This window comes from Lethenteron reissneri, chromosome 48 (genome assembly GCF_015708825.2).
Source record: "Lethenteron reissneri isolate LAM-NWPU_2019-01 chromosome 48, ASM1570882v1, whole genome shotgun sequence".
NCBI classification, from domain to species: domain Eukaryota; kingdom Metazoa; phylum Chordata; class Hyperoartia; order Petromyzontiformes; family Petromyzontidae; genus Lethenteron; species Lethenteron reissneri.
In genome coordinates, this window is record NC_083826.1 from 6,592,098 (window position 1) to 6,615,915 (window position 23,818).

At 47.2% G+C, this 23,818-nt stretch overlaps 1 protein-coding gene across 1 annotated transcript in view; it reads left to right on the forward strand.

Annotated features, from left to right (window-relative positions):
* The window catches only part of LOC133354584 (pappalysin-1-like), a 126,609-nt gene that overhangs the window by 70,694 nt on the left and 32,097 nt on the right, over positions 1–23,818 (forward strand). The window contains 8 exon segments of the mRNA XM_061571534.1: positions 1,080–1,196; positions 1,765–1,906; positions 5,162–5,363; positions 9,712–9,976; positions 14,321–14,510; positions 15,452–15,660; positions 22,040–22,204; positions 22,970–23,108. Of these exon segments, the coding sequence (XP_061427518.1) occupies positions 1,080–1,196; positions 1,765–1,906; positions 5,162–5,363; positions 9,712–9,976; positions 14,321–14,510; positions 15,452–15,660; positions 22,040–22,204; positions 22,970–23,108 (1,429 nt within the window).

Below are 23,818 nucleotides of genomic sequence, written 5' to 3' on the forward strand. Positions count from 1 at the left end.
CCTTGCGACAAATCGGATTACAGGATTGCTTATCAATAACCATCATCATCATCACGACCCATGGGCAGGTAGCTCGTAAGTGCCCACTGCACATTTCGTCATTTGTTTGCACTTTCCTCTCTGTCTTGTGTCAATATGCTCAAACGTCGTCGTGGCCACATCTGTCTGGCACCGATCTCTTGTGATGTCCTCAAGCCGTTCTCTGCCGTTTCTTCCCCTCTTACGCACCACGCGAGGGAGCAACACTTGTAGATGCGAGTTCCATACGATAACATAATGACGTTAGAGCGCAAATGAACAGAGCACCGCTTCAACACGTGCATAATTCGCTTCTCAACTCAATCTTCGCGAACTTCCTTCCGTAAGATAACTGATGTTTTGACTAACCGTTCTCCATCAGCAAATTGCCAATCCCTTCTGCAGCGTGCACCACCCCCCCCCCCCCACTGCCTCTATGGAAAATGAAAGGCACCCTGGTGAAAAGGGCAGTCTCACGCAGGGCTCCCGTGGCCTGGCGTGTAAATCTGATGTGGCTGCGCCTCCCCCCCTCCCACCACCACTGAACAGCGAGAGAGAGACAGAGAGCAATGAGGTGGCTGGGTAGCTCAGGGATTAGAGAGACTGAGAAAAGACTGCTGGGAGCCTGGGTTCGAACCCAGGTTTTCTGCCGCCCGTGGCTATACCGGGTTCTCAAGTGCGTGGAAATAAATTGGTTTTTCGCTTCATTGGGTTTCAATTGCAGCTCCGATACTGAAACTGTTGGTTTGGACTGTCAAGCGATAAACAGTCCTCTCTGGACTTGGTTACCTTTCCTACACTTTGCACTTTTATCCGTTTTTGTATTCTTGTTGTAACTTCCTGACCAGCCCCTACTGGACATAAAAAAAGAGAGAGATTCATAGTTCATCGGATTTTTTCAGGATAAACAACGATTCTCATGATTATGTGAATAAGAACGTCATAGCCCATCGGATTCCTGCCTCCAAGTCGACATGCAGATTCCGATTCTGATTCTCTTACCCTGCTGCGCTCGCACCTCCTACGGCCGCGACCTCTCCACCCTCCCCGCCGCCACCCAGGGCTGCCGGAGCAAGTTCGTGGTGCTGCCGGAGGACATGTCGAGCTACGCGTGGTTCCCGTGCTTGCAGGCCGCCGACCCCGACACGTACCCCTCCGACAACCCCTACTGGATATGGGTGAGCGAGCGCCGGGCCGCCACGACCGCTCTTCATCTCGCGTCGTCAGGTTTCGGAGTCGCGCCGTTGGGTCGGCGTGGGGCATTGATCGCTTCACGTGCAGCCGTGGCGAGATGTTAACTCCCTCGCCCGGCATGCTGGAGGTCGCGGGTTCGACCCCGACCCCACGTGACGCTTGTATATTTGGAGTTTGTCTGTTCTCCCCGTGCTCGCGTGAATTTTTCTCCTGGATCCTGCGGGTTTTTCCCTCCGCATTTAGAAGCGTGCGTTTGGAGTAGTTGGCTGCTAGAAATGTCCACGTGTTAAAACCATTTCCTTCGAGCTACCGTTTGTGGCCAGGTCGCTTCTGATAAAAGAGCTGTACAGCTCAGTGGGCCCTTACGTGGTAACATACAAATCTTTTAATTGTTTTTTTTATACAAACTAAATTATATTTACTTAAGCCACACTGACCAGCGACCGACACGAATGCGGGGATATTCTGCCTTGCAGCACTGGATTGGCAGAGGATGGTTGGGTATTACCATTGTCTTCAGGAAGCTGACGACTGTGCGGTCTGTTGCCGCAGGTGCACTTCCCCTACCCTCGGATCGCCACGGCGGTGGTGATTTACTTTTCTGCCGATGGCATCGGCAGATCCCTGGCCAACCGGAGCCAGAAATACGTGCACGTGTCACTCATCGAAGACGATGGCACGAGTTACTCCCTAGGTGAGTTTATATATTTACACAGAGTTACGTATAGATTTGCAAAACGGTATATATATCCTGATTTGAAGCTTTCGTGACTGCAGGAATCCATACTCTTTGGTTCTTTCGGTAAAGTCACGTAAGGTAGAAAAATGATAGATCACGACGTTTCGATCGCAACACAAGCAACCGTCATCAGGTGAGACCAACACAGCAGCAGAACTGCTAACGAAGGAGAAAGAGCTGCTGCAACAAGAGGTTATATAAGGTAGGAGGCAAGCTGCTGATGCAGGCTAGCACTATATATGTGTTATTCAATTTTTTCCCAATTTAATCGGCCAGCGACAAGCAAAAGTGTTCTTGTCATTATGAGGCTGCTGCCGTGATGTAGTGGTGAGCACACTGGACTTAATTTTCAGGGGTCGATTTCATCTCCCAGGTGCTGCGGTTTAAAAAATTGCCACGTATCTCAAATTCCCCACGCAACCTGTGTCTTGATTTAAATAAACGCGTTACTTTTACAACGGTAAATAAATGTTTGATGACTTCACCATTGTATTTTACAATTTCTAATCCTTAAGCCCCCTTCCCTCCTATTCGCCTTAGGCCCCTCGTAACCTTAATCCTGCCCTGATCTTGGCCGAGCGTCTGCTACGGAATTGCGATCTCCACATCGACGTGTGAGTGAGAGGAGAGCGGGCACAGACATCGAATTAGTGTGGTAAAAAGTGAGATGTAATTATTTTTTCAGGACAACCCGAAGGTGTGTGTGTTTGTCTTTTGTATTGTAGCTGGTTAGCGCACTGCGCTGCGAACCTGGCGAGCCGGGTTCGATTCCCGTTCACGGCCACCACCGTTGGCGATATATGAACCGGCCCTGGGCCTCCCTTAGGTCGACTCAGCCAAATGAGTGCGGTGTGTGTAAACGTCACCACTGGGGAGTCAAATGGGGCCGGGCCTTGATAGGTGCTACTCGCTAACAGCACTTGTCCCAACGGCTTGTGAAAGCTGTACGGGGGGATCGTTGCCTTTTTTGTGTCAGAAATGTGGCCGACCAAAAGCTCTCTCAAATTCCCGCTCAGCCCTCAGTAAGGGAAAGCTTCCCCACGGTTGGTACAGGGCAACAGGCAAACACAAAGGAAAGGGGAGCGGGTTGATGGCTTTTTATTTTATTTTTTACAGTAATGGACGAGAGGTCAGAGGTTGAACCGCGGACGCGGGGACATGATGGATGCGTAGCGGAAAGTGGTTGGCAGACGACAATTGGGTCGACATCACGGGCCACCCCAGAGGCAGCCACCACGGCTGCTTTAGCTTCGTTGATATTTCAATTCGCTGGCAATTGTTGGCGGTGGAAGAGAGAATGGGTAGCGGAGTGGGGGAGGTCACATTTTTTTCTATTATTGTTATTTAACTTTAAATTTTATGCAACGGGCTGGTAAAATCGTTATTGGCCTCAAGATCAATAGTCTAAGCGCTGTGAGGTGTTGCAATGCCAGAAAGTTGGTCCAATGAACTGTATTGCATTGCACGGTATAAATGACAATGAACAGAGCTGCTTTTAACGGGAGATGCAATGCATTTTGTTCCTGTGCGTACCTTACTGGCAAAATTCATTGAATTCAACTGGTGTTAAGGGGCTATTGCTCAGACCACATGTCGACTCGTATTTCAGAGGGTCCTGTGAGTTCGCTGAAGACTTTGCGAGCGAATTGGCGCGCGTGCAACGTCGGGTGGAATTAATTCAATTCTCATGCCCTCCCAACATGCGCGCATTTAGTCACGCATGCGAGAGACGAACGCGAAAATAATGCACCGCTGTTGCAAGTGAGGTTAATGGGAAGAAACGGAGAAAAAAGAAAGCCTTCCCAAAAAAAAAAGCCGTAAGGACGAGATGGAAAAAATAAACGTTAAACAACGCGAAATAATCAAGAACCAAAACCAATGCTATTCATGCATTGGCATGGGGTGGGGGGGATGAATCATCAATGCTCTGTGAGGAGCAACGCCTAGCCAAAAAACATCAACGCTGACATAGAGTACATCGTGGTGAGCGCACTGTGCTATGAACCCCCGCTGACCTGCGTTTGATTCCCGGCCACGACTATAACGTCAGCGGTGAGTGATACCTGAACCAATCCCGAGAGTTCCGCTCCATCAGCACCCCGCAGCCTGCAAGGCGAATATGGACAAGCTTCAAGCTTCATCTATTAGGTGTAGCCCTGTGAGCCATGCGGCTCTTGAGTCGGGTGCAACCGCAACAAACAAAATATGAACATAGAAACATAAAACACCACCCATGGCTTCATTTGTTGCACTGGAGACCAGGAGACCGTTGATAGATGGCATTAGTCATGGTTTGTCACTTAACAGAGTAGGCAGTGCGAAGCCTGCCATATTCCACTCCACACCCGTGACTAAAACAATGTGGCTAGACCTTCATCCAGCAGTGGACATTTAAAGCGGCTGTATGGAGTTCACCGTAGGTGGTTTTTTTTCTCTCTCCGTATTTGTCTTTTTCCTCTTCTTCTTTCCTATGGCTGCTGTAGATGCAACTTCACATTCAGGAGCCGCAAAATCAGAAGCATTCCGTGGACAGAGAAGTGTGTGTTTGGTCGAACACCGTACGGATGAGATGAAGCAGTCATTCTGGTAGACCACGTGGGATGTTGTCGGGTAATAATTCAAAATGTATACTGCGCGATCCATCCAAGGATTCCAATGCGCCATGTGTGGAAAGCAGGAAACATGAACGGAGCCAGGGCAATTGACCAACCCAAAGAGTGAAGGCCACATAAGAGAGATGGGCTTTCAAAACAGACTGAAATATCTCTACGACTCCGATGGCCTGATTTCAAGTGGCAAGGCAGTCCATCGCTTGGGTGCCACGCGAACAAAAGCCCAATCACGAAAAGGAGCACAACCTAAGAGACCTGGGAGTGCTGAGCAGTTGAAGATCAAAATATCTTAAGCACCTTCATGGAATATATGAATGTATTAGTTCCTGCAGGTAATGTGGGGTGGGACCTTTTGGAGAAGTCAATCAAATAGATATATTTACTCTAGATTTGAAGCTTTCGTGACTGCAAGAATCCATACTCTTTGGTTCTTTCGGTAAAGTCACGTAAGAACCAAAGAGGATAGATATATTTACGCTTCATAGCTCATTGGATTCCTCCAGTCCAATAAAGATTCTGAGCTCACAAGGGCAAATCAGAGTGTGTCTCTCTCTCTATCCCTCTGTGTCCCCCCCCCCTCCCCGCTTTTGTGTTCCAGGGAGCTACCCCGTCAGCTGCAGCTTCAACCCCTTGGTGATTCCGGTGACCTCGCCTGACCCCCCGGCACCCCAGGTCCTGACTCGGGGTGTGCAGGTCAGCATGGGGTCACCGGAGGTCGCCATCTCTGGGGTGGCGCTGCGATCAGCCAGTCAGGGGGGTCGCCCGCACTGCGAGGAGGAGGAGCCACGCGGATCAAAAAGGTCGCCGGCGTCATCGTCGTCGTTGCTTCGGTTGTTTTCCTTCCGCCCCCCGCCCCCCCCCCCCCGGGGGTTTCGCTCGGTCGTCAAATTGGCGACGCTCGCTCCGTCAGCGGCGAGCCGCCGATAGGTTCGCCCCGGCGATGATTTGCAGGAACCGATTTCAAGTTAGCTCTACGTATGTACGCACGTACTGTACGTGCGTCAGACTTCTTTTGGCACCCGTACCTAGACAAACTTGCCCATCGGAGGCGCAGGGGAAGGGCGACAGATATTGCCCAACGAGTTCCCTGCGGTCTTTAGATCACCTTCTTCTAAGGACTCCAAGGTCAAGGATCTTTTGCTGGGGTAGATTTGAAGCTTTCGTGACTGCAAGGATTCATACTCTTAGTTCTTTCGGTAAAGTCACGTAGGTAAAAAATGAAGTTGAAATTAATAATTATTTTATTTATATTAATTTTAAAATTAATATTTATTTTATTTTTATTAATTTTTATTTCATTTTTTACCTACGTGACTTTACCGAAAGAACTAAGAGTATTTTTCTGGGGTGTTTGGGTTTTTTTGCCACAGTGTGCCTCTCGAGGTGTGGAACGCTTTGCCTTTGCTTATAAGACAATAAGAGTCGTTAGGTTATGTTTGAAGTCTGTCTTGAAAACTCAGCTCTTTAAACAGCCCTTTGCATACCACTTAGTTCTTCCCATTTACCCGACAGGTTCTGTTCATTTACTGCTTTGCATACACGGGCGCATTGAAATCTACGGATGAAATGCAGCCTTACAAATGTCAATTATTGTTCAGCGAGCTGCGTGCTTTGAAAGTTCGTGTGTGTGAACCAAGGCCGTAATTATAATACATATTGGGGGGGGACACATCCCCCCCCCCCATATTCAAATATGCTCAAAATGACCCCCCCAATATATTGCTATAAAATAGATTTCTGTTTATATGATTGTGGTTATACTTTATTAATCCCTAATCTCTGCCATTACATACAACGAAAACAAGAAAAGGTAAAAAGGAAAAAACAGAGCAATGTAATACAATACACTATTAGACATTATCGTAAAAAAAAATAATCCTTCCTATGTGTTAGTGAATTCTTAAATAGTTTAGCCAGGAAATGGCAGGAAATTTGTTTTTTTAGTTAGATTTTTTTCTGGGGGGGGGACCCCCAGATCCCCTAGAAGATTTGGTCCCCCCCAATGTTGACTCCATGGCTACGGCCTTGGTGTGAACGTGTGTCCACGCGTGTTGACGCGTCTGGATGTGTGTGTGCATGCGTGTGCACGAGTGTGGATCGATCTGCGTATCGGCATGTTTGATTTTTTTGTCTGTATCACTTCGCTTGTTTACCCAGAAAATCCTCGCTGAGTCTCGAAACTCTTTTTCAAGAGGGTCACGCTAGTATTTCACAAGTTAAGAGCGCTCTTGCTCAGTGTATGTATGCGTGCACGTTGGACTTCTTTTGCACCGTACGTAGCCAACCGTGCAAATCAGAACTCCTCAAAGATGCGATCTCCGGGTACACGGGAGGTCGTGGGTTCGGAATCCAACCTCGTGGTTGCGTGGAATTCTCTCCGGACCCTCCAGTTTTGTCCTCCACTTTCATGAACATGCATTTCGTTTATTCGGCTAATTGGAGGCGCGGTGTGAAGGGCAACAAACTAAATCATTGAGTGATTTGCGGGCTTAATTTTCAGCGTTGTGATGTTTGTTCAATGGAAGTTAGAGTGCGTGATATTTTTTTGCTCTGGAGGGAAACCCGCAGGTAGCCCGCACAGAACACGGGGGAGAGAACGCACAAATCCCACTGAGAAAGGCACCCGAATCGGGAATCGAACTCAGGCGCTTCTTGCTGTGATGCGCGAGCGTAACCACTGCGCCACCCTTGCACCAACCCGGCATGTACATCTGTAAATGTTAACTCGGTAACCTGTAATGTCATCAACTCGTTGACGTGCGGACCCTCACAGAGTTCATGAGTTCGTGCTTAAACGTAAATTACCGTAACTAAATTTCGATGAAACTACACGGCAACATTGCCACCTACTGGCAGACGCATCCGTTTTGCGGGGCGGTCCTGTGTTCACCTTGTGCGGCATAGGCACAGCTCCCATTGGGCAGGAGGGGGGGGGGGGGGTCCCCCTTGGCTCGACTGCAGCAGTGAAATGTCAATGGCTGGGGTTTGTAATTTGAAGCAAGGTGCTTTAGGTCGCGAAAGCGTGAAGTATCCTAAAAAAACCCACATTATTCGATAAAGTAATGCCCATTTGGGGACTTTCACAGTGTAGGGCATCACTCTGCGGCGGAGATTCCATTTGTCATGTGCCAGTCAAACGAAATGGTTACTTTCTGCGATTCTCAGAGTTGGAATTTTTGCGAAATTAATCAGAACATCGAATGGAGCCCGATTGTTGTTGTTGTTGTGCAGTCATCGGTAACCAGGCTGAGACCATGGACTCACTAATTCTTGAGAACCCCATTTTATCATGGGGGGGGGGGGGGGGGAGCAGTGCTGGCTCATTATCCCTAAGCCAGCGAGCCACTCCTCTACACGCACCTGTACGGCCATGTGTAAATCCACTGCTGGATGAGGGCCTTCCCATGCCGCCTGGGTGTGTGGGTGTTATATGACCACACTTACTCACACTGGGTTCGTGCAGGAAAGACGAATAGAAGAAGTGGGAGCTTAGAAGTACAGCGCAACGCTGGATTTTACTGAACTGACCTATGCTGACAACTTAGCAGCCTATACGACCTGTGTGTGCATGGTGTCCACCTGTCCAAGCATAATTAGGGCTCAACCTGCCGTAGCTTCCGAGATCGGATGAGGTTGGGGACGTTTTGGGTGAACGGTCATTTGCTAAGAGCCGCATATGCACGCATGAACATACACACAAGATACATCGATAAAGTTTCCAAAACTCGACCCACCAATCGGACAAAGACGTCGGTCACCGCATCGCGACGCTTTCAGATGCGCTTCTGCGGCCGTCTGGAATGCTCTTCCTTCCGATATCAAGAAGCCACTGGCGATAGGCACTTTGAAATTTAGATTGAAAACTCATTTCTTTAGAACTGCTGTTTGTGTTTGGTTTGTTGTCCTTCCCCTGCGCCTCCGATTAGCACGGTTGGCTGGGTACGGTGCGAAAGAAGTTCAACATACATACATACGCCTCTCCGCACTAGGCAATAAACTACAAATTAAGTCGTCGCACACGACACACGCCTGATGGTTGCTGAACGCATCCCACCATGACGTGCAGAGTGCTGATTGAAATTCAACCGGACGTGCTGTGCGAGTGTACGCGTTTGTGCACCGTGATGTCGGGAGAGAGTTCTTAATATGAATCACTTGAAGAAATATTGTGGAAAAACACAAATAAAATAACACCAGCTTCCGTGCGATTATAGACTTTAATGAAAACTGACGTTTTGCAGGCGAATTCGAATCGTAAATAAGAAGTCAGCGGTTTCTTGCTCAAACGAGCATAGTAGAAGCATTTATTTCCTGTTGACAGCCCTGAGCCATTGGTGGAAATTCCACATTCCTGTGGTAGGGGTGAGTCAGTACACAGGACATAGACTACTCAACAGCCACATCAAGGATGCCTGAACACGTGACATTAATGATTTCTGACACGGAGTATTACATTAAAATAACAACTCCGCACAGATGAATTCAGGAATATCTTGCCATGCAAACATCTCCTGGCGATCTCGCAGAGCCCAAGCCGAGGCCACCAGGTTTAAACAACCCTGCTTAGCTTACAAGCTTTGACATGTTTAGACACATGCAGGGCTTATTTGGCAATATCAATGTGTATGTTGTTTTACATTTAGATTTTACTCGTTTTCATCCTTAACCATCTCCATCTGCACGTGTAATCTTATAGTCTTAAGGATTACAAAACAAATATCGGAAAGCACTTTACAGCTCGTAGAAGGAACTACGTGATATTTGTACTGTTGTTCGGAACACAACATACTTATGAAAATAATGAGGGTAAACTCGCAAGACTTTATAAGAAGTCATGGGAATACAACAAAATAGCCGAGCTACGCGCACACACTGCGCCAAGAAACCCTTAAACCCCCCGAGTTAGGTTCCTGGCCACGGCTCACATCAGCGTCAATTGTCTGGACCTGTCCCGGGCCTCCCCTAGGTTGACTTCGCCTTCAATGAGTACCTGGTGCAGTGTGCAAGCAGAAAAACAGGGAGGGTGGTTTCTGACCACACCACCCCCACGCCTGTACTGCACCAGCCTTCATCGTAACTGCTCAGTAACTGCACTTGCCCCAACAGTGTGTGAAGGTCACACCTTGACCTCTATACCTTGTGTTGCAGCTGCGAGATGCCGGAGTCACCTTGCGCGCGGCCGCACGTGGAGAACGGCGCCGTGGTCTGCACCGGCGATGCTCAAGAGGCCCTGGGCGGACGTGACGGCGGCGTGCAGACTGCGTGGGCCGAAGGTGCCGAGGAGCCCGAGGCCCGCGACTCCAGCGTGACGTGGCGGCAGGGGATGACTCCAGGAAACCAGCGGTGCTCCGTCACCTGCAACCGCGGCTTCCAGCTGTACGCGCGCGGGGAGAAGGAGACCAACATCAGCAAGGTACGCGCGCGGTGCAGGCTCGTCGTCGTCGCCGTCCGCCGTGGTCAATCCACTGCTGGATGAAGGCCTCCGCCAAGGCGATGTTATTTTCCTGCCCGCACGAGCCGATTTCAATTTGCGCCATCTCCTAAGTGGACGCTCTCTCCGGCGTATTAAATTTCTTGGCTTTCACTCCGTTATTATTCTTGACCATCTGCCATCGTGCCTTCTTGCAACATGTCCTGCACAAGTAAGACCTACGGTTTTTTCTTACACTTTTAACGACGGCATTGTCCTGCACATGTTCTCGTAATGTGTGTGTTTCTCTGTCTCCCAGTGTAATTCCGCACTTCTTCTTTGGGCACCATTCACTTTTTGTGCTGTGTTTTGTCGTTAAAGACCGTGTCTGTGAAACAGGCAGTACGCACGCATTAAACACGCACTTCTTTCGATGGACTATATTGTTATTTTACTTTTCATGACCAAACTCACTTTTTTCAAAGCCCTCTAACATGAGCTCTTCCACCTCTTAATTTTAACATTTTGTTTCTGTTGGATTGCCAACAACTCTCCTAGTTGCACATAGGCAGATGTAATTTTCCAGTTGTGTCCTTTTCAGATTACCATACAATTCTTTTCAGATTATCATACAATTTTTTTCAGATTACCATCCAATTCTTTTCAGATTATCATACATTTTTTTCAGATTATCATACAATTCTTTTCAGATTATCATACAATTCTTTCCAGATTATCATACAATTCTTCTCAGATTACCATCCAATTCTTTTCAGATTACCATACAATTCTTTTCAGATTATCATACAATTCTTTTCAGATCATCATACAATTTTTTTCAGATTACCATACAATTCTTTTCAGATTATCATACAATTTTTTTCAGATTATCATACAATTCTTTCCAGATTATCATACAATTATTTTCAGATTACCATCTAATTCTTTCAAGTCTGCTCCTGGAGCTCATGCAACCTTTCACTGAGCATGATTTGGTTAAGGTAAATACGCTAATTTATTTTGGTTTTGAGATCACACTTTTTCCGCAACTGCACCCACTTCTCTGGAATTTCCTTCGCGTGGGAATCCACAACGCTGAGACCTTCATATGATTTTGCTGCTGTCAATTTTCACGCGATAAGCCACTTCTTTTGAGCTGACATTTGTGGCACAATTTGCTTCTGAAAATACATTCATAGCTCAGTGGGCTTTACCTGGTAATAAAAACATAGTTTAGCTTTATTTGTATTGAAAGTGATTTGATAACCTTTCATATACTTTGCACTCCTATCGTGTTTGTTGTGTTGTTTGTTGCTGTAACGTTCTTACCCCGTGTCCCTACTGTGAAAAACGAGCTTAACAACTCATTGGATTCCTCCAGTATGAATAAATATTCTGATTCAAATTATGGTTCAATCCAACCTCGGAACTTTCCTCTATTGCTATGCCTGCCACCCTCTCTATGTGGCATCTTCATATGCACTTCTACCATGTTACATTATACAATGTCATACAAGTCTCTAAACTCGTATTCCAATTGGGGTCATGTCACAAGCTACAATTGAAAACTAATTTATTTAAAAGCACTTTTGTGTTGTTTAGCTTCTTGTCTCTTCCCCACGCCTCCAATTAGCACGGTTGGCTACGTACGGTGCGAAAGAAGTTCAACATACATACAACATTTGTTCGTTCCGGAAATAATAAAAAATAAAATAAATTAAGACCCTAATTTTGCCTGAGTAAATATATGCAGGTACCTGTCAATGAGTGTGTGGAAGGAGGATTTATGGGAGCAGGGAATGCAATGGGGGAGCAGTGGAAATTTCGTAAGAGAATGTAACGCATTTCAATTAAATCACAGCCTAAACATATGCAAATGAAAACCACTGCCCAAAGCATTAGTAGTATGCCAGCGTTTGCGATTAGCTGATTGGGATCATGGATGCCTATTGTTAAGACTGCGGTACTCATTCTGCAAGGTTTGCAAGCGACTTTCGGTCCCATCCTCCCCCCCACCTACGCCCGTATCATGTTCCGTCTCCTGCGAAACCAAAGTAATTTTTGTTTTACATTTGCAAAAACGACAATGACGTTATCCCGCGCACATGCAGAAGCGCACACGCACGCACGCACGCATTGATTTGCGTCAGGACCGCGAGCAGACACGGCGCATGATGTCTCATCAATAAGGCTGATTCACAGTGAGTGTACCTGCATGTGCAATTTAGTTAAAAAAGATGAAAATGTAAAAATGTCAGATAGACCAGACTTGAAAGTAATTTAGCTATCAGGAATACACAGCATGCAGGCTTGTCATTCTCACTGTCTCTCTCTCGGTCTCCCTCCTTTCCTCCCTGCGTTCCACTCTCTCTCCCTCTCTCTATCTCTCTGTCTGCTTCCCAATTGCCCCCCCCCCCCAACGCCAATCTGCTCTCATGGATTTGAGAAGCAAAAAAAAATCCATCCATTCTCGCGAATGAGATGGCTATTTGTGGAAAAATGACATCATCACTTGAAACATTTCACTGCTGCAGCGCTTTTGTTGCCTTTGCAGCAAGCGCCGCCATGCACAGCACACGCAGGAATAGGTGACAGTTTCTGGGCAAGTGGCACACGATACGGAATCTTTAACTTTTGGTCCTGACATACACGTAATAAATTTCGATTTAAAGCTTTCGTGACTGCAGGGATTCATCTTCTTGGTTCTTTCGGTAAAGTCACGTAGAAGGGAAGTAATAAAATAATAAAAATAAAACATAATAAAATAATATAATAATATAATAAAATAATAATATTTTATTATGTTTTATTTTTATTATTTTATTACTTCCCTTCTACGTGACTTTACCGAAAGAACCAAGAAGATACACGTAATAATAATGGTGCTGGAAAATAAAATTGAGCCACTTTCGCTACAATTAGCGGGAGCTTGAGATTTTTGCGCCGGTATTTGAAACAAAACGATGTGATAACGTCGACCAAGCGGACTCTTTTAAAGGAATCAAATGAAATGTGTGCATGCATTTCATCCGCTTTATTCTATGCAAAACAACGCTGCACACTTTAGCGCATCCGTAATGACCACACTGCACGATGGACAATTACGCTGATGGTGTTTTAGGTTTCTCCGCGCAAACGTGAGTCTGCCGACAGAATGACCTTTGCAGAGGACGGCACATTCAGGAGATGTTCCTGGAAAGCTCGTATCGCAGCAGTCAAGATAACGGGTCGAGCTGAAAACCCTTTTCTGTTAAAAAGCATTTTCTCTTGGGTTCTGACACAACATTGCATGCAACTCGGTACATCATTAAACATCCACTGCCAAATGACTGGTTGAGTCAGTCCTAATAGTTATTGGACCATTGTGCTTTTTGTACGTAATGTTCGCTTAACAGAGGCAACTTCTCGGATACATGTTTTCCATCTTTATATCCTCCGTGTAATTATCTTGCCTTCGCGATGCAACTTTGTTATTTTTTCTCATCATCAATTTCCATGTTTATGATTCTTCTTCTTTCGTGCCGCTGCTAATGTAGACGGAGAGCAACAATGATAATTTCACATTGACGTGGTCAAGCCAGACGACCACGTCAGGAGCCAGCGGAGTGCACGTGTCGCTGTGACGTCTACCCTTCGTATTTGTGGATGGGGGCATTGCATCGTTAAGCGTTGTGTGCGGTCTGTTCTGGATGACCACAGTCGCACACTCCTGGAGAGTGTTTTTAGTATCAATTTGTGCATCAGCCATTTGCCATGGTTTGTGTGGATGCAGTTTAGGGTGGACAATGAGTCGTCATGGAAGATCAAAACCGGAGAACTTCTGGTTTCATAACTCCGTGATGGTTTGCTCAGAAAAGGCTCATAACTTCCTAGAGGCCAGCGACAGCCGCTATTGACGTAATATATTTGGTGATGCTGCTTGCGATGACAAGTAGTTGCCCGAACACAATTAAAATGTGAAGGAGAGAAAAACCTCACATTATTGATTCATGTCATCAAGTTCAGTTTTCCAAAAGCACTGCAACATCACCCCTTGTCGTCCACCTCTCTTTCACAATTTTGATCCCGGCCAGCGCTCAATCACCGCCCTCGGCATGCATTGCCTTGCTGACGCTTCACTCCACGGGCTTCGGAGACCTTCTTCATCTTATCATTCTGGAATTTAATTGAATCTCTCTCGACACCTTCAGCGCAACGTGGTCCCCGCCGAACGGCGAACGCGCCGCAGAGCCACGCGGCAAGCGACCGCCAAAACCTACGCAGTGAAACTAACGCTATGACCGGCCCCCTGCCTCCTCTGCCCCCCACCCCCCCGCCTCCTCTGCCCGCCCCCACCGCGCACGACAGGCGAGCCCGGCAGAGTCGGTGACCCTGGCGTGCGCCTCGGAGCGCTGGAGCGGGGAGGTTCTCTGCCGTCCCGTCGACTGCGGCCACCCGCACCCCTCGCTCGTCCCGCACGCCGCGTTCTCGTGCCCCCGGGGCACCGCGCGTGGACAGTCCTGCTCCTTCCAGTGCCGCCCACCCGCCCAGCAGAAGGGTGAGGCTGCGATGGGCTCTCTGTCGCGTCTCAGGATCAACCACCTTTAGCTTCGGAGATCTGATGAGACCCGGGGCATTGTGGACGATTTGGTTATTGGCTACGACTGCTGCTCACTGCTAGTTCTGTCCCCTCCTGCCGCCCCTCCCCCAACCTCCCCCCCCCTTCCAATGACCAGCCCCTTTTAACAATTCCCCAATGGATGGGGGGCGCCATACTTCACCACAATGGTCAGTGTAGGTTAGAGAAGGCAGATGGCAAATGTGCCACGCGGCGAGCGGCTGGCTCAGAGTTTCGAAACGATGTGGGGGGGCACGTGCCACCCCACCCCCCACTGGCTCCGCCAGTGTTTGCGAACAAGTGATTAAAGAGTGCAGTAGGGGGTAGGGGACAGGGTGCACCACTCTGCATGATCTGGGTCGCAAGACTTTGACGCCCTAATGTGTGAATGTTGAACATATTTCGCATCGTACGTAGCTAACGGTGCGAATCGAAGGTGCGGGTGAAGGACAACAAACTAAACACAAAAAGCAGTTGCAAAGAAATTCGTTTTCACGATAGATAAGTTAAAAATGCACAGCTCCAGCGGCTTTCTGATATCGGAAGAGCGTTACAGACGGCCGCAGAAGCGCATCTGAAAGCGCGCGATGCAGCGACCGTCTTGGCTTGCCGGTGAATGCGAAAACGTTGGTCCATCCAACAGCTCGCACCACGTGTCAACGTTGGCCCAACGTTGGTCCCGATACTTCTAACCGCGTGCCAAAGTTGGCTCCGATGCTTGATTGCGCTCGGAACACGCGGTTTGAGACGGAGCGACGGGATTGACCCCGTGCGCGGGAGCTCAGACGGACCGCTGCATCGTAAGACCACGAGAGATGACGACGGTATGTGGGGGGCTTGGAGCCTTCATCCGTGTTATGTCGTTCCGCGCCCGCACGCAGGCACCAACACGGCGGTGGCGTGCCTGGCGGACGGCATGTGGTCGCACCCGGAAGCGTCGTGCGAGCTGGTGTGCCTGCCGCCGCCGGCGCTGCCGAACGCCGAGCTGCGCACGTCGCAGTGCGCCAACGGCACCCACAAGCTCGACTCCGTGTGCAAGTTCCGCTGCCGGCCCGGATACCGTATCGCTGGCGGAAAGGGCAAGAGGCAAGTGGTGGTGGCGTGGTGGGGGACGCGGGGGGGTCGGTACGCCCCGATACCGACACACCGGCGCAAGTCGGAGCCACCGGCCACGTGCGAGACGTCGCCCCGCTGCACGGCTTGTTTGAGCGCGGGGGAAGCGCACGGCACGTGGTTGATTGTTGATGTTGGCCGCGATTAATTTTCATAATGCAGACCACTCCGGAACACTGTTCCGCCAATTGCTCTGGCACGCCACAGCCGTCGCTGCCTGTGTTGTTCACGTATTTCTTTTTCTTTTAAACCCTTTCGTAGGAGTATTTGGAATATCGGTTGCAATGTAGGGTGATGCGGACAGGCGGTGCCTCGTACCTTGATGGTAGTGCCTTCCTCTGTTAGTTTCCACTCCAGGCCAGCCTAGCAGGGTTACATTGATGATCGAGCGACACAATTAGACCATGCATTTCAAGGCATGTGCTCCCAGAGTCACCAGTCAGAAAGCACTCGTAGTGAACGAGACATTAGGCAGATGAGATAAATGTGGAGAACGGATAGAGGTGCAAAGGGATGAAAGATACGGACGCGACAGAAATGTGGTGATATGAGAGAGAGCTGTGGACAAGGGACAGATCCAAGAAGAGACCAGGAGGTCAGAGAGAGATGAGGGATTAAATCCATGTTTTATGTTGTAAAATGTATTTGTGTGTTGTCCATGGGCACATTCCAGGTGAACGATCATTTGCTAAGAGACGCACATGCACATAGGAACATACACACAAGATACATCCATGGAGTTTCCAAAACTCGACCCGCCAATCGGACAAAGACGTCGGTTACCGCATCGCGACGCTTTCAGATGCGCTTCTGCGGCCGTCTGGAACGCTCTTCTTACCGATGCCAGGAAGCTACTGGCGATGGGCACTTTAAAATTGAGACTGGAAACTCATTTCTTTAGAACTGCGTTTTGTGTTTGGCTTGTTGTCCTTCCCCCGCACCTCCGATTAGCATGGCTGGCTACGTACGGTGCGACATAAGTTCACCGTACATACGCGCGTATTAGGTGCTGGGATTTGAGCTGATATGTGATGCAATCTCGATTTTCTAGAACCTGGGGCCCCTTCGGCTGCTTGGGAGCCCGAAGCTGTTGCTTAGATGTCCGATGCCTCGCGCGATCACTTCTCACCTCGTTTGTTTCAGAGCCTGGGAAACAAACAAATAAACAAACACAAAAAAACAACCACGCGTGACGCACTCTGACCATCGGTGTTATTTGTCTGGGGAGACGCAAATATTTTTCCGTAATTTTGGGACTGCATGCAGCGAATGAGAGCCACGTCTCGTGAACAACGTCAGCAGGTCTTTAAATGACAACTTCACAGTAGGTAGTGAGCAACAGGGAAATAGCCTGCAAATGCTTCATTCACATTATCTTCAGTCACTCCCTCGCCTGTAAATAATAATTGTGACTGCGAAGGCAAAGGCACAGCCCTGCAATTGCTTGCTCGCATCACTGCTGGCAGAAGGGTCTCCACTGGACAGCCCCTTCGAGAGGGTGTTTGGCCTTTACTTCCACGCTGGCGAGATGTCTTGAGAGAGGTAGGAGTACCCACACTTCTTCCCACCACGTGTGATCCTGTTGATCGACTAACCGCAGCTGTACACATTTATCCTGCTGGGTGGACAGAGGGCAGTGGGGGAGGTGGATTAAAGAACAAAAAAACTTTCCCCAATCATTAAACTGCCACACCAGAAGATGAAATCGAACCTGCGACTGCTGTATTGCAAGTCCAGGGTGCTGACCATTACACCACCATCACACACACTCCGGTCATCCTCGCAGCAGCTCTTGGCTGTCCATTGAACAAAGGCGGTCACCGCATCCCACGGCGCTTTCAAATGTGCTTCTACGGCCGTCTGGAATGCTCTTCCTTCCGATATCAGGAAGCCACTGGAGCGATGCGCTTTTAAATAATTTAGATTGAAAATTAACTTCTTTAGAACTGCTTTTTGTGGTTAGTTTGTTGTCCTTCCAACACACCTCCCGATTAGCACGGTTGGCTACGTACGGTGCAAGATAAGGTCAACATACATACCGTACAACAGCATCTCTTGAAGAGTAGAGACCGTAGGTGATGAGATGAAGCGCTTTGTGTGGAAGAGTCGGTGAATGAAAACATCCTCGTGGCGAAATGAAGCGAAGAAGGCGACAAGGATGGGTTGACAGACTTCATAGAGGTGCCATAGGAGAGGATCAAACGAGGACGTGGGGATTTAAGAACCTTTTCACCACGAGGGAGAGAGAGCAAATCGAACCGGCGACCTCTGGATCGGAAGTCCGGTGTGCTGCCCGTTACAAAACGGCACCATTTCACTCCCTGCCACCCCGTGGCTACAAACCCATCGGTGTTTGCAGGCCTGGCGTTGTTTTGCCAGAGATGCATGGGACTGAGCCAAGCACACGTCCCGCCGCCCGGCGCGTTAATTATTGAAAGTTACAACGGCTTTCAATTTGTTTTTCCTGACACGGGAACCATAATTAAACTTCCCAAAGGCCACCGCGTGCCAAGTTAGCAGTTATAATTTTTCAATGGATTATTGTCTCGACCAATGTAGCGCTCGGTTTTGACATGCTTACAGGGCGTGTAATTGGCAAAATTGCATTCTTAAAAACATTGATCTGTGGTTGTTATTGTTTTTATTCATGAAAAGCGCGTTAAGGAAAATTCATGCGCGAATTGGGCACACGAGTTTCGTTTTGTTTTGCAGACACGTCTTGAAACCATCCAATGGAATATTTCCGCAGATAAAATATTTAGCCACCAATTTTTTTTCCATGAACAACTATTTAAATTTCGATTTAAAGCTTTCGTGACTGCAGGGATTCATCTTCTTGGTTCTTTCGGTAAAGTCACGTAGAAGGGAAATAATAAAATTATAAAAATAAAACATAATAAAATAATTCTCACGACGTTTCGGCCACAACCCAAGCAGCCGTCCTCAGGTGAAGAACAGGTCTGTCGGAAAGACAGCGTCTGAATCATTCAGAAAGGCAGCGTCTGAATCATTCAGAAAGGCAGCGTCTGAATCATTCAGACGCTGTCTTTCCGACAGACCTGTTCTTCACCTGAGGACGGCTGCTTGCGTTGTGGCCGAAACGTCGTGAGAATGATTTTATTATGTTTTATTTTTATTATTTTATTATTTCCCTTCTACGTGACTTTACCGAAAGAACCAACTATTTAAATGTGAGTATTCTATACCGTTGCCTGGTGGAGTGGTGGTTAGCACACTTCACTCTGAACCCGACAACCTGAGTTCTATTCCTGCCCACGGCTCACATCAGTGGCGAGCGATATCCGGATCGGCTCAGGGTCTCTCTCCCCTTCACGAACCCGTACTGATCAGCGTAATTAAGTGTGGTCAAACAATACCCATGACCGACACGGGAGTTGGGGAGGCTTTCATCCGGCAGTAGATTAAGCGAGTTATATGTTTTATTTATTTTGTTGTTAACATTGGTTCGTGAGTGACACCTCTGAATCGGGTCGTAGGCCCCTGTTTCACCCGCACTGATCAGCATGCTGAAGTAATGATACGGTGTTGGGTGGGGGAGGGGAGGTGGTCATCATCCAGCAGTGGAAGCGCCATGAAGCATTATTTTTTGTAATATCTATTCTACTGTTATAGGAGCGTACATATTTTACAGAAGCTCTGCAGACACACATAGAAAAAAAAACACAATCCCTAACCGAAGAAATATTTAATTATAGTCTCTGAGAAATAATCAGTGACCAAAAAGGCAATTAGAGAAATGGAAGGGGGGGGGGATATTTCTCGGAGTTTGGGCTGGGCTCAGGTTTTTCCGTGATCTATATCGCGGGGGCATCAGCCTAACCTGGCGAGCGGTGTCGATGCTAAGCTTTTTGAGCGTAAGTGGCTGATCGGGTTAGGGAGTTCGATTCAAACGGCGCGTCAAATTGTGTTGCTTCTCTCTCTCCTCTCTCTCTCGCTCTCTCGGCGATGATGTCACCGACAAACAGAGCCGCGATGCGGTCACGCGCGGCGGCATTGCTGAAGCTGCCGTTCGGGGGGGAGGGTGAGGTCGGGGTGGTATTGCAGCAGACGGCTTAGCCCACGGGGTCAAGTCAGTGGACAGAAATCGTTCTGCATATTTCAGCTAATTAATCCGGCTTTTGTGTGCCGTGATTTGATCGCTCGCTCGCTCGCTCGCCCCCCTCCCACCCCCCACCACTTCCTTTCGCTGATAGATTGATAGATTAATTGATAGGGCGATCGATTAACTGCTTTTGCAGATAAAGTGATGTATTGATCGCAATACGGAAAAAAAACCCACTTTAAACAAGCTGATCTGACACAGATTTGATGGTGCGGGTCCACGTGTTTGTCGGCCAATGACAAATGCTTCCGTATTCACAAAGTATGACAGCAATAGCTCCGTGTCCTGCATCGCATTCACTCGTAGATGGCTATATATTTGTTTCTCATTGAAAACTAATTTATTTAAAACTGATTTTTGTGCTGTCCTTCCCCCGGCACCTCCGGTTAGCACGGTTGGCTGCGTACGTTTGAGAGAGAAGTTGGATGTGCATATTTGCGCTGACACAATTACAATAAACCTGTGGAGTTCGCGTTAAAAACCTAACCTTACCGTGAAAATAATCGTTTGTGATAGCCAGGTCGCTTATGAAAATGAGCTATTTGACTCAATGGGCATTACCTGGAAAAATAAAACAATTTTTTTTTTAAACAAACCCATACTCTTATGGTGCATATGGTTAAATGATGTTGGAAGACTTTCATCTAGCAGTTGATTGTGAAAGGGCTGTACACTTACAGATGCAAATAACGTGAAAATGAAGGTGTATAAAACGAGATGATAGAAGGTAGAGATAGTAGAACACGAATGTGAGCGACGGTGCAAGTGAGAAAAACGATAGCAAGGAACACACAAGCAGGACGCAGAGAGAGGACACATTAATGAATTTAATGGTCACTCAGAATTGTGTGAATACATCGAAGCACTGCCAGTAGGTGGTATCATATACTGAACAGTCAAGAACTCATGATGAAACACCCCCCGATGTGGCTGTACTTTATTTTATTGCTTTTGTTATTTGTATCACCCAGGTCACTCGTGCATATGAGGCCCTATCCTGGTCTCTTGAGTTCTCACCGCCTGGTTAAACAAAAAAAAATGAATGAGATTCAAAATCTTTAGTCATCCAGGAGAAATCCGATGAGCTATGAAGCTCTTTTTTTACAGATGTCCAGTAGGGGCAGGTCAGAAAGTGACAACAAACTATACAAAAAAAAACAAAAGGAGTGCAAAGGGGCCGTCCATAAATGACGTCACACACCTATGGGGGGGGGGGTCAGACATTTGTGACGATGTGTGACGATGGGGGCGGGGGGGAGGTTGAGAAATGTGACGTCACATCAAAATGCGCAACTTTAAATAAATATAGACAACACGTTCTACTTAAATTTTGATTTAAAGCTTTCGTGACTGCAGGGATTCATCTTCCTGGTTCTTTCGGTAAAGTCACGTAGAAGGGAAATAATAAAATTATAAAAATAAAACATAATAAAATACAATACGTTCTACTTAATTAAATAGACTTTTTTTATAAATGTTTTCTCCTCCAACATCAGAGTGCAGCGCCATATTAAATTCGCACTACAATGACAATAGTTTAAGGCGATTTGAAGCATGTTTTTTTTTTGGGGGGGGGGGGGTCAGACATTTGTGACGCCGTGTGACGATGGGGGGGGGGGGTCAAAATCGTCCAAAATCACGTGACGTAATTTATGGACGGCCCCAAAGTACAGAAAAGGTAAGCAAGTCACCATAAATAAATAACTATGAACGTCGCTCACGTGAAAACGGTGGCACTCAAACCCATGAAATACCCCTGAACTCTTTTTCGATTTAAAGCTTTCGTGACTGCAGGGATTCATATTCTTTGGTTCTTTCTGTAAAGTCATGTAGATAGAAAAATAATAATAAATAAAGTGAATGCAAATTTCGATGTAAAGCTTTCGTGACTGCAGGGATTCATCTTCTTGGTTCTTTCGGTAAAGTCACGTAGAAGGGAAATAATAAAATATATATTTTTTATTCTATTATGTTTTATTATTATTATTTTATTATTTCCATTCTACGTGACTTCACCGAAAGAACCAAGAAGATGAATCCCTGCAGTCACGAAAGCTTTAAATCGAAATTTGCATTCACTTTATTTATTATTATTTTTCTGTCTACATGACTTTACAGAAAGAACAAAAGAAGATGAATCCCTGCAGTCACGAAAGCGTCAACGATCACGCCAGCGGCCACACCACGTGCCCCCTGACATGACCGCGTGTGCGTTCACGATGCCCACAGGAAGAACTTTCAGGTGCGCTGCACGGAGGATGGCCGGTGGGAGGAGGGAGGCTGCGTCCCGGTGCTCTGCAAGCCTCCGCCGACCATTCTCCACGGACTCTACCAATGCACACGGGGGTTCGAGGCTGGCAGCCGCTGCTCCATCACCTGCAAGGGAAAGGACAAGGCGGTGAGACCCCCCCCCCCCCCCCCATCCACCGTGCCCCCATTAATGAGACGGTCCACTTTAGGGTTGCCGCGCAATGGAAATATTATGACATATCATATGATAAATATAATTCGATATCTGTGTGCTTTGATGAAGAAAGGCATTTTCCTGAAATATTGCCTATTATATATTTTTTTACTTTGAATGCCTCAGTGTTATTGACGAATGTGTGTTTTTTGGGGGGTTATTTTGTTATTGTGCACTACTTCCAAAGCTGTACAATCACACAATAATTTACGATACGATACAAAGGTCCACATTCATTGTGTCCTGCATTTTGCAAAATATTGCTTTGACGTGATTGTTGCAACTATTTCATTTTTCATGCAAATATTTTATTCCTTGACCAAACGTTTCTCAAATAACAAACTAAAATTTTTTAGTTTATAAATCAATAGCTAATCACCAATTAAGTTAGTGCTTTGAAGAATTATATTATGTCATCATCGTGTAACTGGCAGTAGTTGCTCTTACGTTTTTAAATATTGTAAGTTCTGCTGTCGATCCACAACTAATTCATAACGTTGAGTTTTAATCCAAGCCATTGCCAACATTATTGGCGAGTGCTGTTCAGAACTGGTGATGAAGAAGCACCTTCGGTTAGCACGGTCGACTACGTACGGTGCGAAACAAGTTCCACGTTAAATATCGACCGCATCTCGCCTCGTCAAGTAAAGAACGATGAATTTAATCGATACCCGTCCCTCCTGCGCATGGCCGTGCCAGAGTTCCAGCTCCCAGCGGTGCACAAAAAACGGCGTTTGGAAGGGACAACTCCGCCAGTGCCCAAACCTCAACGGGGAATGCTCCCCCCCCGAGTCAAGTGGCACAGTCCTCTTCATGTGCGACCAGGGCCACAAAATAGGTATGTTACCATGTGGGACACAAACAAGGGGTGATTCGCCATACCTTCAAAATGCGGGGGGGTGGGGGGGTCTGAACAGGGAGGGGCTCAGTTGATTGACGATCCAGCGATTGGAGTTCACACCTGCCATCTGCACACAAGGGTGCAGGTTTCCTGGATCCCGCAACCACCCACCCCCCCCGTCCTTATTTACAGCCTCTGTCCACTCTATAGTATAAATGTGTTCACCACATTAAGTCGGCCTGCGGGGTCACACGTGGCGGTGTAGAGTGTGGGCACTTCCACCTCTTCCAAGACGTCTGGCCAGCATTGGAGGGTAGGCCAAAATGCGAGTGGTGGTTCCCAACCTTTATAGACACACGGACGACTGTCGACCCATGAAAAACTATAACAAGGCCATGAAAACTATTCCCTTTTTTTCGACCAAAAACTAAAACAAGGCCATACAAACGATTGACTTTTTATCGACCAAAAATTAAACAAGGCCAGAAAACCTATTCCCTTTTTCTCGACTAAAAACAAGGCCATGAAAACTATTCCCTGTTTATCGACCAAAAACTATAACAAGGCTATGAAAACGATTCCCTTTTTATCGACCAGAAACTATAACAAGGCCATGCCAACTATTCCCTTTTTATCGACCAGAAACTATAACAAGACCATGAAAACTGTTAATTTTTATCAACCGATCCAAAAGGTTTGTGCAGTAC